General features: G+C 56.5%; 5 protein-coding genes across 5 annotated transcripts; 2 read left to right on the top strand and 3 right to left on the bottom strand.

Annotated features, from left to right (window-relative positions):
* Window positions 1-2,179: 2,179 nt before the first annotated feature.
* Window positions 2,180-3,819, top strand: SLS55_010228 (uncharacterized protein; the record flags this gene model as incomplete). Its single annotated transcript, XM_066781617.1, has 2 exons — window positions 2,180-2,185; window positions 2,461-3,819. The coding sequence occupies 2 exons, from the start codon at window positions 2,180-2,182 to the stop codon at window positions 3,817-3,819; spliced, it is 1,365 nt and encodes a 454-aa protein (XP_066627900.1).
* Window positions 3,820-4,315: 496 nt separating this feature from the next.
* On the bottom strand, window positions 4,316-6,271 carry SLS55_010227 (uncharacterized protein; the record flags this gene model as incomplete). Its single annotated transcript, XM_066781616.1, has 1 exon — window positions 4,316-6,271. The coding sequence occupies one exon, from the start codon at window positions 6,269-6,271 to the stop codon at window positions 4,316-4,318; it is 1,956 nt and encodes a 651-aa protein (XP_066627899.1).
* A 539-nt stretch (window positions 6,272-6,810) lies between these two features.
* SLS55_010226 (uncharacterized protein) lies at window positions 6,811-11,574 on the bottom strand (the record flags this gene model as incomplete). The annotated part of the gene is made up of 12 exons (XM_066781615.1): window positions 6,811-7,075; window positions 7,138-7,319; window positions 7,387-7,618; window positions 7,678-8,087; window positions 8,146-8,670; window positions 9,942-10,034; window positions 10,095-10,291; window positions 10,328-10,606; window positions 10,659-11,223; window positions 11,291-11,394; window positions 11,437-11,481; window positions 11,541-11,574. The coding sequence occupies 12 exons, from the start codon at window positions 11,572-11,574 to the stop codon at window positions 6,811-6,813; spliced, it is 2,931 nt and encodes a 976-aa protein (XP_066627898.1).
* A 1,147-nt stretch (window positions 11,575-12,721) lies between these two features.
* Window positions 12,722-13,945, top strand: SLS55_010225 (uncharacterized protein; the record flags this gene model as incomplete). Its single annotated transcript, XM_066781614.1, has 1 exon — window positions 12,722-13,945. The coding sequence occupies one exon, from the start codon at window positions 12,722-12,724 to the stop codon at window positions 13,943-13,945; it is 1,224 nt and encodes a 407-aa protein (XP_066627897.1).
* A 1,336-nt stretch (window positions 13,946-15,281) lies between these two features.
* SLS55_010224 (uncharacterized protein) lies at window positions 15,282-17,210 on the bottom strand (the record flags this gene model as incomplete). The annotated part of the gene is made up of 3 exons (XM_066781613.1): window positions 15,282-15,808; window positions 15,863-15,909; window positions 16,987-17,210. The coding sequence occupies 3 exons, from the start codon at window positions 17,208-17,210 to the stop codon at window positions 15,282-15,284; spliced, it is 798 nt and encodes a 265-aa protein (XP_066627896.1).
* Window positions 17,211-18,134: the final 924 nt, after the last annotated feature.

Genomic DNA, 18,134 nt, shown 5'->3' with positions numbered 1-18,134 from the left:
ACGAGTGTGAGGAAAGGCGCGGCTCTGACCCGCAACCAGGGTGAAGTGGTTGCGTGACGGCGACTCGGTTGGCAAAGCCTGAGAGTGAAGGGGCAATGCGGGGATGGAGGGGAGGCAATGAAGGAATGAGAGTGAAGTGGCAACGAGTGAGGAGTATGACAGTGGTTGGGGACGAGGAGGATGCGGACGAAGAGGAAGAGGAAGAGGAAGAGGCGGCGGGGCAAAATAAGTACCGGTGGCTGGTGGACCGTGCGGCCTGGTACCGCTGTCGAGGAAGGCGCCAGCTGCAGGCTCTGTTTTGCGCCGCCGGCCGCACGGTGGCAGCTGCCTGATTGACTTGGAGTGACGTCACCCAGTATTACCGGCAGCGGCGCGCTTGCAGAGACTTTCAAAGTGGCTGTTGTGCGCTTCGCTAGGCGAACTGAAGTCAAGCAGACTGGGAGAGCGGGCTTGAACGCGCGATTCTTCTGACTGCCATTGAACGAGATCCTTCATCTAGAATGCCATATGCACTACTCCCAGCGGTGATTTCTCCTGCTAACGAGCTAGAGCAGCGCTACAGCTGTCGCGGCGTCTTGCCCTGTCGCGCGCGAGGGTCGGGCCGGCCCACTAACCCACCGGGCTACCGCCTCTGCCACGCCTGCCCGCCCGGCTCCTTCTGCGGCCAACGAGCCTCCTCGCGCCAACGTGTCTTTTTCGCGCCAATGTGCCGTCCTCGCGCCCAATAAAGTTGTCCTTATCGCTGCAGCTTATCGCCCATCCTAAGTTTGGTTCCTCTACTCTGTACCATCTTGCTCCGGCACCCTCAAACGCAACCCCAAAATCCTCGACACTCAATCCAAAGCCTGACTCCAGCGTCCAATCTGGACACCTTCCTCCAACATCCGACCCTATCATCACCTGATAAGATTCAACTCCGATGGTTGGCAGCTTCTATTTCCATGGATGACATCGGCATCCAAAGCCGCCCGTGCTTACGAAGGCGAGATCATACACTCGGTCTATGGGCCTGGAGACGAGGTGATGCTGCTACCCCATGCGCCTAATGCCGGATTGCATCACAGTACCGCTCTGGTAGCCTGTCAGCTTGAGGCCGATAATCGAGGGGATGGATATCTGATTGAGACGCGCGACAGCCTTGCCATGGCGACGCCGTCGGATGGCGTGCTGCATGGCACAAAGTACTACTTCCACCTCCCCGAAGAGACCAATGGCAAGCCTTACCCGGCTGTGTACAGAGTATTCCAGTGCAATATCTCTTCGCTCGCTTTGCCTGAGCCATCTTCACAGCCGTTCAAGGCTTCGTTACCTCCCTCAAGGAGCGCTAGTCGACCGTACGTATCGATGCCGACAGCTTTGAGACCAAACCCTACTCAGGCGAAGACTGTGACAAGCTGCCTGCTCTAAAACCCAAGAACATGTACGACACCAAGCGCAAAGGGTCGAGCAGCCAAACAACAGATAGCGGCACGGCATTGAACAGCGAGATGAACGACGAGGTCACAGCCTACAATATATCATGGGACAACGGCACGGCCCCCCAGCAAGTTGCAAAGAGGCAACGATGCGCCCTGGTCACGTCCACCGCATTCAGCTTCTTGCCAGTTTCGTACCGCCATCGCCACACAGCCTCGCTTTGGAGAAGAGTATCCAACAACGTCTTGAGGCCGAGCGCAAGCAGTCTTCCCGAGGGGAAGTGGTTGGAAGAGCTGAAGTGGGTCGAAGAAGCAAGTGAACGGACAATATCGAGAAGTCAGACATGGTGCTTGCATGTCATCGAGGGCAAGACCGCGACAACCATTGATGGCTACAATGTGATGAGGGAGGCGAATGATACACTGTGCAATGGATGGGGGTCCTTGGAATCAGAAGCTGACCGGCACCCAGGCATACCGTAGTCTTGAAGTCACGGGCGGGGTGTTTACTTCATAGTTAGCCTAGCTTAGTTCGCTGGCTGGCGGTGATATTCCTACCACCTGCCGCACCACCAAACCGATTATCGCTCACACTCATAAAAAACGAGGCGAGATACAAGCATTCAAATAGGAGCAGGTTCCAATACCAGTGCACGGCTACCTGCTGCATGTGTTGACGTATATAGAAGATATGATTTCAGTGTCAACGCCAGTCCCGCGCCTGACCAGGGTTTGTCACCGTGCTTTCACAATAGCTTCACTGGATGACCGTGCCGCTATTGTCATTCCATGCTATTGTCATTGTTTATGGATAGCGGCTGTCCTTATCTACGAGCCACAGGGTCCACGCCCTCCTTCTACTGAACACCATCTTTTTCAGCCACGCTCTCAACACGACAATCTTACCCGTCTAAGGCTGCATCATGGACCCTACTTTACCCAGATCCAAGTCGCTCACGCCCAAGCTGTCCTCCATCAGCAGTTCTCCGATGCTCAGCCGGGCTGAGTATTCCGGCGAGTCACCACCACACGAGCCGTCACACAGCGCTCGGTACTCGCCCACAAGCCCTACGTTCTCGCCTGCGAGCCCGGAATACTCACCTACGAGCCCGGTATGGTCGCCCATGAGCCCTCCGTACTGTCCGTACTCGCCCACAAGCCCTGCGGTCTCGCCCATGAACCCTGGATACTCGCCCACGAGCCCAATGAGCCCTGGATACTCGCCCGAGAGCCCTTGCTACTCGCCCACGAGCCCGGCGCACCCGTGCTTGCACACAAGCCCTCGCTACTCGCCCACGAGCCCGGCGTACTCACCTGCGAGCCCGGTGTACTCGCCTATGAGCCCTGGATACTCGCCCAAAAGCCCTGGGTACTCGCCCACACATCCCACGCCTCGTCGTTTCGAATCACGGACATATTCCCCTTACATCCCTACGTCTCCCAGTTTCGAATCGCCCAGACATCCATCGAGAGGCCAGAGACTCAACCCGTGCACCTCGTCCAGATCTTCCACCCCGGCTACAAAGACGACGCACCGCTGTTGACCTTCCATGCGCCTGAATGCGGTCTACACCACGCCACCGCGCTGACAGCCTGCCAAATCGTCGCCAACAACCGCTGGGACGGCTTCCTCTCCTCGACGCGCACCGGCGCGCCCGTAACGATCCCGCTCGCCGCCCAACTCCGCGGCTCGGCGTACTACTTCCACGTCCCCAACACCCCCGACTACGCCGTCGTCCCGCGCTTCCGCGACTGGCATTTCCCGCATGGCGACCCCCCACCAGCATGGAGCACGTTCCGCACCTCCGGCCAGTACTCGAGCCTTTCACACAACCTCGGCGCGGGCCGCGACCACCGCTGCCGCCTCTCCGGCGCCGCCGACGCGCTCGCGCTGGCGCACGTGGTGCCGCAGAGCGAGCGCGCCTGGTTCTTCGCCAACTGCATGAACAAGTACGTCGGCGACGCGGCGCGGCTGGGCTTCGACGCCATGGGCGACGCCGCCAACCAGATGCTGCTGCGGACGGACCTCGGCGCGCTCTTCGACCAGGGGTACTTCGTGTTTGGTCCCCTGGACGACCCGCACGCCGACGGGGCCGTGTCGGCGCTTGTGCTCGCGCCGTCGGAGGACTTTGTGGCGCAGTGGCAGGGCAGGCAGTTGGCGTGGCAGCACGGCGTGGCTGCTGAGTTCCTCCTCGCTCGGTTTGCTTGGGCCGTGTTCTGGAGGGTCACGCCGTTCTTGACGAATGGCGTTAGGCGGGAGCTGACTGCTCGCGATGAGGAGAATGATAACGTTTACGTCACCAGGACCTTCAATGGAAGGGAGTGCGCTGCGCTGGTTGTCAAGCCACCGGAGATGCAGTACAAGGGCCTTGACGATGACGAGATGGATGGAGATCGGGAGTAAGAGGCCGAGACTGCTGAGACAACTGATATCGGGGAGACTTGACTGACATGCATTGCTGAGTACGGGGTACAGGAATTCGAGAGAAAGTCATCCTAGGTGATTAGGGTTGGAATCAGTAATGCTCCGCAGTCCAATGCGCTTTCAGCTGCACTCCAATTTCCCGAGACGAAAGTTCATCGATTAGAGGAACGAGTGTGAGAGATTTGATACGGGTAGAAAGCTTTGGTGGATATGACATCGGAGGAATTGGCGACATGCAGGATGGTTCTTCATTGATTTTGACTAAAAAGCTGGTGGTCCATAGGAGGTACCTGGAGAGACACCTAGGCTCTCAGAGATAACTTCTTCCAGAAAACAATTCAATCTTCTGATTTCCCCCACATATAAATCTATATGGATGAGCAGTATACTACTCCATCCAGCAACCCCTACTTCCCTTCTCCACGGTCCCAACGAAGCCACCAAACCACCTCTCCCCCCTTCCCTAACCCCTCAGTTAAATCCTCTTCCCCGCCCTCACACCCCCCACCACAACCCCCTCCCTCACCAGCTCCCCCACGAGCGCCGCGAGCCACCCATCACACCCCCTGCCCGCCATCACATCCACCGCCACAGGCACCCACTCCGTTCTCCCCGTCACGCGACTCTCATACCCCACCTCCCCCAGCGGAAGCACCACCTCCGGCGCGCCCGCATACCCCGCAATCGTCCAGTCATCGAAGCCCAGCGGCGGGGTATCACTGGGCGCGACATACTCGTCCCTGTACGCCGCCGTCCCCGCTGAGGCGCGGATGTAGACGTACAAGTTCCGCGAACCGCAAATACCGGCGCCGGTGTGGTCCGAGGCCGACGACGACGGGAAGTACGTATCCCCCCACCACTCCCGAAACGCCGTCACATTCCCCACCGCGGCGTCGTACGTCCCGCCGTCGTCGGCGAGCGCGGCGGCGCCCCACGCCCACCGCGCGCGCGGGTTGGGGTTGATATAGGGGAGAGCACCGGCATTGGTGGCGGCGTGGTCCGCGAGGAAGGATGCGCCGAGGAGGTTGTATTGGTCGACGGCGGTGAGGACGCCGTAGGGGAGGTTGAGGAGGGAGTCGAGGTCATCGGCGGTGGCGGTGGCGTTGTGCGTGGCGGACCACTGTGCGCGGACGTCTGTGATGGAGACGGTGGTGTTGAGCGCGTGGGAGAGGCGGGCGAGGAAGGAGGCGAAGAGGGCGGCGGCGGCGGGGGAGGAGAGCCCGGCGGTGGAGGCGCGAGAGATGTATATGTGAGTCGGAGGGGAGTAGGCGTCGGCGGTGGCGTTGTACCAGAGCCGCGTCACGTCCGCCCACAGCGCGGCGCTGCGGGTGAAGACGCCGGCGGTGTCGAGGTGCGGGGAGAGCGGGAGGACGCCTTGCATGGATACGGCGCCGGTGGAGGGGCGGTTGCCGTACACGCCGTTGGACGCGGCGGGCCCGCGCATCGAGCCGCCCGTGTCCGTCCCGATGGCCATGTCCAGCCAGGCGTACGCGGCGACGGCCACGGCCGAGCCCGTCGAGGAGCCGGATGGGTCCTGGTAGCCGTCGCCGCGCGGGTTGAACGGGCAGTGCAGGTCGACCCAGTCGGCGGTTGGCTGGTCGCCGTTGGCGAATTGCGCGAGGCCCGTCTTGCTGACGAGGACGGCGCCGAGGTCCAGGAGCCGCTGGATGGAGATGGCGGTGGTGGGTTGGGCGTCGTAGGTTTCGTAGTAGGCGCGGCTGCCGCCGCTAGTTTTGAGGCCCTTGACGTGGAAGATGTCTTTGACGGCGAAGCGGAGGCCGGCTAGTGGCTGGGAGGCAGATGGCGTGTAGTAGAGTCGTGACGGCACCGCAATGCTTCTGGTCATTAGGTCCGCTGTTGTGGCTGGGAGGGTGAGGAGTCCGTCGCGCTCATCGCTGATTGCAGGTTGCGTAAAGGCCAGGTTGTCGTCGCGGTACAGCCTGTAAGCCTTGAAGACTTTCCCGGTCGCAATGGAGACGAAGTAAGGTCCGCTGGGGATGGCCGGGCTGAGAGAGGAAACATTTGCAGCATTTGGAGTCGTGAGAATCTTGGTTCCATAGGCTTCCCGGGAGAATGAGGAGCAGTCGTCTAAGCTCGCTGCGGAAGGACTGTCTGAAATGTAGACAGCCTGCAGGAAGCCATCTTGGAATACGTCATCCTCATTCCGGAACCTGGAAAGCGTCGTGTTGTATTCCTGGACAGAGAAAGAAACGCTGTTGTTGACGGCGATGACGGTAAGCGGAAGTAGGTCCTGCTCTGGGAATGTGCTTCGAAGCGTGTCGGGCGAAATGGCTGAGAACGTCGCAATTGGAACACCGCTGACGTAATACGGGATGTTGTTAAGAGTGGTAACACCGCCATTGTCACTCAGGCTAGCCGTGGCCAATGCACAGAGCAAAGAACAAACGAGCAAATGCATGGTACTTGGCATGGCTGCGGCTTCGTAGCGAGGGTACTTTGGACATGGCGGCTGCCATTATATGCTGCAACAAGCTGGAAGTGGGAATCACAGCACTTTCATGAAATTGCCGACGCACGCTGCTCAGTCGGGAGATTGACAAGCGCTATTCTACAAGCGTTCAGACCTACCTTGATGTCCTGCGGGAACCGGAACGCAAACCACCTTCGTTGACCACTTCCGGAGTCTCGTATCTATGGGGTACTCACCGCTCCAGCTTTTGTCTTATCACCGGCCCACTTCGTTTCGCCCGTGTTACCCGATGGACATGGGGTTGCGGAGAAGGTCAGATGCGCCGACCATTACTGCATTTGGTGCATGATTGGCCAGCACCGGCGATCTGCTTGCCGACGCTGGTGCAGCATGAATTCAGCCATGACAGCGCAGCTCGTTACGATCCTCGCCGAATCCTTGCATCTCGTTTCCAACACCCAGCAACTTGGTATAGTGTCAATCACCCCCACCACACCCCCACGCAACCCCTCCCTCCCCAACCACCGCCACAGCCTCGATCAAAGCGGATACACAAACCTCAAATTCCGCCTGTCCGTCTGATCCAGATCCTCATTCCCGATCCCGATGACCCGGCTCCCCGTATCAAACACGTCGCCCTCGGACGCCTCGCCGACCTCCTCCAACAACCGCCGCCGCCGCCGCCCGTTCTCGCGCACGAGGTACCACCGGATGACGAGGCACATGGCGGGCGAGACGAGCCAGAACGCCGTCATGAACGCCCAGGGGAGGCGGTAGCGGGGTTTGTAGGCGTCTTGCCAGAACCTGGGATTCGGTCAGCGGTGGTGTGTGTTGTTGTCAGGGGCAGGGACAGCGTGGGGACTTACTCGGGCGAGATGATGTTCGCCACCGACGCGGCCACGACGCAGCTCGACAGCACGAACAGCTTCTTCGTGTAGCCGGTGGTTGTTGTGCCGGCCCACGAGAGGCCGAGCAGGTAGGACGGCTTGAACGTCGAGATCTGCGTGCCGACGACGAGCGCGATTTTGTTGGACCACGGGGACGCGAGCTGTGGTGTTGCGGGGATTGAGTGAGTGGCGGGCACCTCGAGCAGACCGGTCGCCGAGATCGCTTACCTCGATAATGCCGCCCACGAAACATGGGATGTAGGATATGGCGCACGTGTAGCCGGTGCCGAGGCGCGTGCTGTACAGCATCCACGCGGATACGAGGATCAAGAAGGAGCCGATGAGCGGCTTGGCGATGTTGAAGAGGGCGCTCTCGGCGGGGGTGAAGCCGAAGCCGACGACGATGAGCGGGAGCTGCTGCGAGGTGTTGTTGGGGAGCTCGTTGAAGAACATGTGGAATCTGAGGCGTAGCGGTGAGTAAGGTGGACGGAAGGCGGTTGTGGGGAGCGGCGGACGTACATGAACAGCCAGCTTTTTGGATCGGTGAAGCACTCGCGCACCTGCGACCATTTGAATGTCGAGTTGGAGATACCTGCGTGGTCTCGACGGATCATGGCGATGGTGTGGACTTTCTCTTCCGTTGACAGCCACTTTGCGTCGACGGGCGAGTTGGGCAGGAAGATGACGAGCGGGACGAATACGGCCATGGTGATGATGACGCAGACGATGTGAAGCCACTTCCACGACGAAATGCCGCCGACGAGCTCTCCCACGCCGTCGTCTTTGATGAGCTTGTACGCCACCATCGTCAGGAGCACGTTCGCGAAGCTGCCTGACGCCCACCAGAGTAGCTGCACCCACGGACTCTTCTTCGGCGGGAAGAACGCCTGGTGCACGACTGTAGTGCTGGGCACGATTTGAGACTCCGTCTGCGGTTCGCTTGGATCAGCGCTTACTCCCAGGTACGGCGATCGGGGCCCGACTTACCACGCCAAGTAGAAAGCGCAGCCCGATGAGTTGTTTCCCCGTCTTAACAAGCGGGTGCATTCCGAGCAGCAGGGCCCAGAGAAACAGCGAGCCTGTTATGAAGTGCTTCTGGCCCACCCGCTGCGAGATGATGGCCCCGGGCCAGAGGGCGACGAGGTAGCCCGTGTAGAAGACCACGAAGAGGTTGTTGTACTCTGCCTTCGACATCTTGACGTCCTTGAAGATGCCCATGGTGCTGGCTTGTGAGAGGGTCGACTTGTCCAGGTGTATGCAAAATGCGATCCACCACGTTTGAGCCAGAAGAAACCAGAAGTTCTTCCGGACGAGCGATGATTCGGCGTCGGGAGTGAGAGGCTTCACTTTGTCCTTGTTGAGGTTGTAGAAAACCGTCGTGTCGTCGATGTCTCCCGCGGAGACGGCATGCTGGCTGTTCGCCGGATGATCGCTCGGGCTGGTACCCTTCTCAGCCTCTTTGGTCGTTCCCGAGTCATCTTCACTTCCTCTTTTGACCGTCTCATTAGCGTACTAGTCTTCATTCGTCTCCGTGTATTACAGGAATTGGGGTGTCATACTTGTTGGGCAACATTTCGTGGGATGGCAGCGACGGAAATAAATCTGAGATGATTGAGGTCGAAGCAAATCAGAGATGAACGACAACAACAGCGAAGTGCCCAGCTGTTCCTCGTGAAGTACATATGAGAAGCTCCAGGCATCTACTCGAGTCTCTTATTAGTGACGATGGTGGACTGCATCTCCGTGTGGCATGAAACATTGACGCTCTATTTGGCAAATGCTCCTACCGGAGTGGTGGCGACCTGAGCCGCCACAAATCGAAAAAACCTCGGCGACGACTTGGCAGAGTCTCCGCTGCGTCCTTGGCAGGTCTTTAATAGCTTCTCGTTCCCGGGAAGTGTGGTCTGGCCTGCATGGCATTCTTGGCCTACTGCATGTCTCATCAGAGTAGGCACAGTGGTGTGTTGGCTGAGCAGAATTTTGCGTGTCAGAAGTTCAGTCGCGAGTCCATTATTCGCCAGATCCTGCTTGATCTGGTAAGGATGCCAAGATCATCCTACGCCGCGCCCGCGTAATTCAGTCCAGCATGGTGTCCGGAATCTTGTCCTTTCTAAGCCGAAGGCTTGCAAGGCTTGACACCGCTTCCCGCCTGGGCGGCGGCTTATCTAAACTGAGAAAGCCCATCTTTAGGTTTCCGGATGGCGTTGTATGCAGCCGAAGGATCGCCACTTTCGCAAATATTTTACAAAGACATCACAGATATCTGTTGGAATATGAGCGTTTGTAGCAGTAGATAGCTTAGTCAGCGAGGAGCAGGGTATATAAGCGACCCCCGGGGTCCCTCCCTACTGCTCCTCATGCCACACCTCCAACAGGTGTATGAATTCATTGTTATTCATTCCAAATCTCACAATATCTTCTAAGGAGAGGCTGACAGAAACTAATGGAACAGCATTGTACTTTTTCACAGAGAAAGGATATTTCTGTGGTACCTGCAAGTTCTCGCTCTCACCGCAAGACTACCAGGAAACCATAGAAATAACAGTATTGAACTATATGAGATTCCATGATTCCACGTTAATCTATTTGTGTGATCCAATGTTCCGAGGTCCATTGGGCCCTTCCTCAAGCCCATTCCCTCTCGGGACATCATCCCTCCAGCGCCAGAAATGCCGCATGTACGAGGAGCTCCGATCCCTGTTTTCAAAGATATCCGCCGCATGCTGCAAGAAATACGAGCCTTGTTATTCCCGATCACCGTGTTTCACGGGGGATTGACTCACCTCCCCAAGCACGGGCAAGAATTTGGCGCCGTGTCCGCTGCCGCCAGTACAGACAAATACCGAGCCATCGGCGTAAGTGGGCACATAATCGATCTGCCATCAGAAATGAGTGAGCCAAAGCCCATACAAAGACACGGTGATGGGCCGACTTACCACGAACGAATTGTCCAACGAGTCGGTATACCAGCACAGCTTCGTCGAGTGAAAGGGGGCATCTTTGAACTCAGGAAGGAAGATGGAAACAAAGTGTCTGATCGCATTCACAGCTGCCTGTGGAAGGATTGCCGGGTCAGCCGGAGGAAGCGGCACAGACCATTGATCGCCCTGGGTGAATGGAGTGCCCGAGGGGGCTGGTTGGAAATTCGTGAACTAGCAGGTCAGCGTACGTTTCAATGCCAAGCCACGAACGCTGCACACCTTGATGCCGCGATAGCCGATCTTCACAAGCCCGTCCGAGGTCCGGGGAAAAGCGTAGACACTACCTGTGTCCTGGCCATTGCCGTCGCGAGGCGCGCTCTTCCATGTGAGGACGGGGAACTGCTCGGGGGAGTATTTGTCCCATAGGAACTTGTAGGTCCTGTCTATCTTGAACGTTGCGATGCTGCCGCCGGACGACTCGAGATGGTACGACAGCTCGGGCAGTAGCTGTGTCGAGAACGATCCAGCTGCGATGAGTGTCAACACGAGCTGGCAAAAAATGACCGGGGCAACGCAAACCGGCGACAACCACCACATCCGCTCTGTGGACCAGCCCATCCCGAGTCCTCAAGCCCGTGGCCCGCTTCTGCGTCGAAACACTTTCCTCGACGATGGAGCCAAACGCTCCCTCCCCAGCCCCAAACCGGAACTCCACGCCCTTCGCCGCAGCCGTCTTCTGAAAGTACGCACAAGCCTGGCTACACTTCGTAAACCCCGCCAGCGAATCAAGCACCGCCTCGTACGTCCCATGCTCTGACGCCCCCGCAATCTCAAACGCCAGCAGCTTGGCACCCCATCCGCGGCTGGCCGCCCGCTCACGGTCCGCAGAGCTGCTCTCGACGAACTGCGTGTCGCGCAGGCCGGCGCGCTCCATATTCGCCAGCGTCTCCTTCTCCAGCGCGCCGAGCGCTGCTGTCGGCTGGACGCGCAGCATGCCGCACTCGACGAACAAGTCTCGGGTCGCGTCGGCGTCCGCGGGCGGGGGATACTCGTGCTTCAGCGTCTCGTTGAGTGAGCGCCATGCATCGCGGCTCTCCAGGGCGAGGCGTTGGTAGTGCAGCTTCGTGCCGTAGGAGGCTCGGAACTTAGGAAGGCGGGCGCGCGCCGTCAGCGGGAAATGGTCAACGCTGGTGGATGCAGACGGGACTCACGATTTTGTTTGCGTCTACGGATGCGGCTTGGATGGCATCGTCGCGATCGGGCTGGTAGCCGTTTTCGTCGTATTTGTGCTGGTCGAAGACGGTGACTTTGTGGCCTGGGGCTGTTAGATGGGATCGTCGGGCGCTTCGTTACGCACCTCTCTCCTTCAACGCGAGTGCGAGCGACAGGCCGAAGATGCCCGCTGGTCTCTCGAGTCAGCATGAAAGGTCTGGGGAAGATGGCTTTGTGAAGTCTCCGTACCGCCGACAATGGCTACAGTCTTTGATTCTCCCATCTCAAAGAGTCGACATGAACATGGCGGAGCAGGCCTGGAGACGTCAGTCGTCCGACAAAAGCCTCGCTCGCGCGATAATGGAAGACAGTGAGCAGATTAATGACATCACGCCAGGACTTCAAGGTACTCGCAAACCCCACTATGGGAGGCCGCAGTTTGATGCGGGCAGAAACAAGGAAGGGAAGGAACTGGTCGATCCGATGGCGGATACGGGTGAACCGAGCTGCTGGATGCGGCGTCGCGGATAATGTCAAGGAAGCTTAGCTCCCGGATGTTGTGACGGCGCACTTCGTCCATCGTCGGGTGATTGCGGCGTTCGGGGGTGCCAGACGAGTCCTCCTTTGCTTACTTATCGATAAGCGGCGACACCTCTTCCCTTTTGAACACCACTTTCGCATCATCAGCTTCCCGATTCCAGCCGTCCAGCCGCACGATGATCGGCCAAGACAGCTGGGTGAGGGGTGCTTTTTCGAACCAGACGTGCTTTCGTCAGTCGGCTGGTAGCTATGGGAAGGCTTGATTACACTCTGAGAACAAGCTTTGGGAGCTGGAAACGGGAAGCTGGAGCACCGTAACTGCTTCAGGCTCTAACCCGTGAGAAAAGGGTGCGTCGCATGGCACAATGAAATACTCACGTGGAGGTGCTCTGAGGACGAGACAGGTCTTCTCGGCGATGCACGCCCATCGTCCTTGAACGGCAATATGGGAGTGAAGCTAAAGAAGCGCCGCAAGCATGAGAGCGTAGGAAGTAGAGCCGCTCCACTGTTGTAGAACAGTGCCGCTGTGGCTGTCACCCGATGTCGTGCTCGGGGCCTATCCCTCGCCGCGACTGCCTTTTTCGTGCCGGACGTGCCGGCGCGCCGCTGCCTTTTTTCGCCGGCGCTCGCTCTCGCCACTTCCTTCTTCTGCCACTCTCGCTTTCGCTGTCTACCTCAGCGCCCCGCCACTTCACCCTCTTTCTCTTCACCTCTCCACACCCAGGCGGCGCCGCCTCCAGCTCATCGCCCTGGGACAACCACAACTGCCTCCAGAGCCGACTCTGGCAAAGGCGATCGACATCCAAGTGTCCGCCTTCAGCCAGGACCAGTTCCCCCGCGACACCAACAGCCCAAGCTCAGCTGCTGCGCCAGCGCCACAGACCAACACCATGGCAGGCGAAAAACGCAACGCAGACGCCAGCGCTGACAGTACAGCTCCCAAGAAGAAGTCCCAGCCGATCGACAACTTCCCAAAGTTCCATGATGGCGACGTCACCATCATCATCGGCGACCTGGAGCTGAAGCTGCACAGCAAACTCTTGATCGCCAAGTGCAAGTTTTTTGCCGGTCATGCGGGTTGCAAACAATTTGCTATCCGTCCATACAACCCTGACGAGCCGCTCGAACAAGATATGGATTGCCCGCCGCTCACGGTTGCGCCTTATGAGACAACTACACAGAAGTCTAACAACGAAGGCAATCCCACAACGACAAGCACCATTGAGATCGATGACTACATCAAACGCTCACGCGCCGCCAATGAAGCGTTCTTCCGTCTTCTTTACAAGGGGCCGCTCTCCTCCCTCACCCCGGCTGAGTTCCGTGATGTTGCCATCTTGACCTCCGACTATGGTTGCGTGCAGAGGATCAAGGACGCTCTGATCATTGCCTTTTTCAAGGCAAATCTCGGGAACACGCCTTTCCGCGACAACCCCTGGGCTATTCTCTACGCTGCGGACCAGTTGAAAGACGAGGCCCTCTACCACGAGGCGATGGTGCACATCACTGGCCGTGGCGGCCTCCGCAGCAACGACAAAAAATTTGTACATCCTTGGTCGGTGGTTGAAATCACCAAGCAAACCAATGAGCTGGAGGATAAGGTCAGAGAGTGCTGGACGGCGGCCATGGGCTGCTGTAAACACCATGACGTATCAACTGCGGTCGCGGCGGGGGCGATGCGATTGTACATCGACAACAACGTTCCGTGCCCGATGCGAGACCTGCTAAGGCCTGAAATATACCATGCTCTACTTTCGCTTCACAATAAGAAAGACGTGGAGGGCTTGTTGGATTCTAACGTTGATGACGAGTTGAACGACCTTGACAATGGCCTCTGTGCGGGAATGCACGCCCTCGAATTTCTTCAAGACTCTTCCGTCATCGATGAGAACACCTACAATAGTCTTGCTGCGAGTATCAAAGAAGGATATAGGCGGGCGGTGAGCGGCAGGTCAGCTGAAGTCGAGCTGGAGGCTTTGCTCAGGAACATCCAGGCCGCAATCAAGCCCCTCTTTGTGGGTGACAGGAACGTGGGCTACTTCACCTGCGCCCAGATCAAGGTCCCCAACTCGTGGAAGAACCCACCATCCGCTGATTCTGAGAATGGTAGCTGAGCGATGGTTAGTGATACAAGGCAATAGCGACAGTGGCTCTCACTCACTTGCACCGAGGCTGTCGGGCCTCACTTCTTTTCTGGGCGGGTAACTAGCTAGATCTCACTCATAATGCAAGAGATCTTCACGGAAAGCAGTCACTCACTCCTCCCGCCTCAGCCCTGGTACTGGAAGGCTAGCATCCTTGTCTAAGGATGACGCAGTGTCACGTTGATTTGAGCCCGACGAGGTCACGGAGGGGTGCTGCGAGCTGGCCAGTGGATCGCTCGTTTCTGCTTAAGGATGACCACAACGCAACGAGTCATTTGTTGGACACCCTAGTGATCACCACAAAACTTGTGTCATAGTGTTCTCACAGATGGACCACCACTACAAACAGGGTTCTCTGAAGACCTGTCCTCACTCCACCGAGAAGGTAATTTCGGCCGCTCTCACCGGCACGACGGGGACCTTTCCCGGCCAACCTCCCGTATGTGCTAGTCCACTGCTCAGCGGCAGATCTCCCGGTTACTGGCCTCTGCCACGCCCCAGGAGGCGGCCAATAGCCTCCGGTTGGAGCTTGTGGCGCACTCGCCTGCCTCCCTGGGGTTTTATTGGAGCTTGATGGTCGAAGGGCAGGGAGCCTCATCATAGTGTAAGCCATATTTTCGAGTGCATGGTTCCGTGGCCGATGGGTGAGCGCCCGGAATCCCAACACTGTGCCAATTCAAGCAACGCCAGCATCCGAAGATTTGCAGCTTCAGTGAGACTGATTGATGCCGCTTTGACAGGCTAAGAAGCCTTCGGCATGAGAACAAAAAGGTAGCGGCGGGAGGACAAACATTGGACACTTCACCGTGGTGCGGCTATGCGCTTTCAAGTCAGGAACATGTCTCCGTTTCCCTCCTGCAGGCACAAACCGCGCTTTTGCATTATTCCTCGCGCTTTGCATCTCCCCACATTTGAAGGTGGGTGCTTCAACAAATCCTTCTCCGTACTCGACAGGTTCCAGAAGGTGAGCAGAAAAGAAGTCGTGGAAGGCCTGCGGAAGAGCACACGTTCGCTTAGAACTTGGAAGCCGTTCTGGATATACTGTCCTAAGTTGCTTAGATATATTTAGGTGCTCAATTTCTCTATCGTACAAGCCGACTTCGAGGTCATCTCTTTGTCTAGATCCCATGAAACAATTTCGTCAAACCCCAAGTCACACCTCGCCGCGGACGCCGAAAAGAAACCCTCCTACCCCCAATAAATAAAATGAAACACTACCAGGCAATTTATATCTCTCGACTACCGTGGTATAGATGCCTAGGGGTCTTCCGGGGTATTGGGTACAGCCGTGAGATTTGGCGGAGTCTTAAGATCCGGTCCTTTTTTCCGCAGCAGCGAGGATTTCAGCCTCACGCTCCTCATCCACCTGCTCTATGATAGCCTCCCATATGAGCCCGTTGGTGACCGTCTGCTTATCTGGACTAATGAGGTGCTCGCCAAATTTGAGCTGCATGCCGCTGCGAACCTTGTACTTCGTGCGCGGCTCCAACTTTGTCCACCGGAGGTCGTGTTCGCCGACGCCGCTGCCGGGGTTCGGCGCCCCCGTGCGGGCACTGGTGCCGTCCAGCAAACCGTAATCCTCCAAGAGGATGCTGTAGTTATCTCTGCCGTGCTCGATCCTGGCATGCGGGTAGCCGAGGAGCTTGTTGTAGGTGAAGAAGTTGTCCTCGCCCGGCTGCAGAATGCCGATGTCCCGGTCTACCCACCCGATAACCTTGTTGTCGGGGACAGGCTTGATGATGACTTGGCGGTACGGAATGTTGGGGTTCTCCCTGCCCTCCGGGTCTTTCTTCGGCATGCCATCATTGGGTGTCTTGCAAATGAATCTGACCCCTACGCCATGATTGTTAGCACGTAAGTGAGGAGTAACGGACTGGCTGTAATTACTGAGGGGCTTCAGCAGGTTCTGCTCTGCCATTGTGTTGGCTTGTTTTCTGTATTGCAAAGTAGAAGGTATGAAGCAGACAAAGTGTTGGTCGGAGTAGCTGAGATCCGGAATGGTCTGTCAAGTAGAGGATGCCGTGGAGGAGCTGATCGATGCGGCGGAATGGAGCAATGGAAGGAGCTCTTAAATACTTCAAAAAGTTCATAACTCCAGCTATCCATGCTCGAGCATGATTCTCTGGTATCAAAGACCTTGAAACTGCTTTAATAGTGAAAGAACAGATATGGAAAACCTTGAAAGAACGTTTTGGAGTTGGTTTTGTAGACGTGGAGCGTACTAAGGATAACCAACGCATTTGGTATTAATGTGTAGTATAAAGCAACCTTTCAATCTCTGTCACACTCTCAATGTAAAAGAGGGAGTAGGCAAGGCTGCGAACGCCATGTTAACGGGGGAAAATAGACTGTTTATCCACAACACCTACGCTTGGTGCCACGATTTAAGTTCGTGGATAAAGCCTTTGATCAATGCTTAGAGCCTAAGACCGTAGTTTATTACGTCATTAAAAGACACGGCACACCAGGAGGATGTGGTAGCAGATTTCTTTATCAAAGGCATTACAAAAGTTTGTGTTTTTAGAGCACGCACAAGGAGCTTTATTAGAATATAAGGGGGGTAACCGAGTACTGCATTAAGTGCAGCGGCTGTGCTTTTTGCAGTTCAACACCAGAACACGCACGCTTCGAGCATAGAAGCCCATGGTAGATAGGCAATCAAGGCACGCTTAGGTATGTGCAGATTCTCAATTTGTCTGTCGCAAAGCCCACCTTCGGTGGCGTTTATCTGTCCAGCCCTCATCAAACAATTTCGTCATTCTCGTAAGCCAGGCCACCACAGTCCTCGTCAAACAAATCCATGATACTCCCAAGCCCTCCAGTCTTTTCAATCAAGACCAACAATAAAACCGCAATTACCCTTTACAAAAAAGAACCGGGTATTCTCTAGAAAAAGTTATGGCTATCTGTTTACTGCCGTCCACGCTGGGCCCGCTGCCGGAGCGCTCGGGCTGGCATGCTGCGGCATCGGATCGCGCACAGCTTGAGCCCTTATAAGAGCCTCTTCGCACTTCTGGTCGTGAGCAGCATCGAGGGGCTCGATGACGAGCGCCCAGATGGCCGGAACGCACATGATCTGTTTTTCCTTGTACGTATAGGACATGGGGTCCTTCCCAAGCCTGATCTGGGCCCCACTTTCCACCTGAACCGGCACCCTAGGCGTCAATTTCTCAAAATTGTCTTTCTCGTTGCCGTGCTTTCCATGATTCACATAGGTGCCGGCTTTGGAGCCCATGTCGATGAGATAGGCGCTCTACGGGGCAGGGCCAATGGTAAGTAAGAATGTTATGGGAGTAAGAAAGAAAAACGAAGGGAAACTCACGGTTTTGAATTTGCCAGTGGTGATTTTTGCGTGGCAATGATCGGCCACGATGGTGTTGTGAGTGAAGAGGTTGTTTGAGGCAGGCCGCGGTCCGCCTTCGTCTTCAAAATTTGCCCACGCGAATTGTATCGAGTCTCCGGGAAACAGTATGATCTCCCGTGGCGAGATGTGCGGAAGCTCTACGCCGAACGCATCTCCCTGCATGCCATCGTTTTCGGTCACAGAATTAAGTCTGACTTCTGCATGACGCATATCAGCAAGTGCTGTGAGCTCAATGGTGCTGGGCAGCAGCTTACTGGTATGAAAGTCCGTCTGTTGCTCAAGGCCCTCTGCGGATGACATGATGGTGGATCAGAAAGTTGTGTTCCAATTGGAAATTTGAAGTGCCGAGGTTGAGTGAAAAGATGGTCCGTCGAGCAGAGGATGTACTTGAGGATGTGGTTGATGCCGGTAATTAGAACAAGGGAAGGAGCGTTTAAGTACTTTTCGGCCTTGCAGCTCAAGCAGCCGATGCTAGAACATGATCTTGCCCCATCAAAGGCTTTGATATTCTTACAAATTGGAGTAAAGATGATGTAGACTGGCCGATGCGGCGAATTACAGGTGGCGGCGTGTATTCCAAGCGAGCATATGCATATGGAGATGTTCGTTGTATATGGATAATCTTAAGCACCTTTCAAACTCGCACTATCCTAGCCTCAATGTATTAGACTGTGGGGGCGAGGCCACAGGCTTTCACTTAATTGGGCATAATTGTCGGCTTTGTGTACGTACCACAAGCTTAGTGGCCCCATTTGGAGTTTACGGAAGAATTCTTTGATCGGTGCTTAAAGCTTG

This window comes from Diplodia seriata (genome assembly GCF_021436955.1).
Source record: "Diplodia seriata strain FDS-637 chromosome Unknown scaffold_12, whole genome shotgun sequence".
Lineage (NCBI taxonomy): Eukaryota > Fungi > Ascomycota > Dothideomycetes > Botryosphaeriales > Botryosphaeriaceae > Diplodia > Diplodia seriata.
Note: the sequence above shows the minus strand (reverse complement) of the source record. Positions and strands in the feature narration are given on the sequence as shown.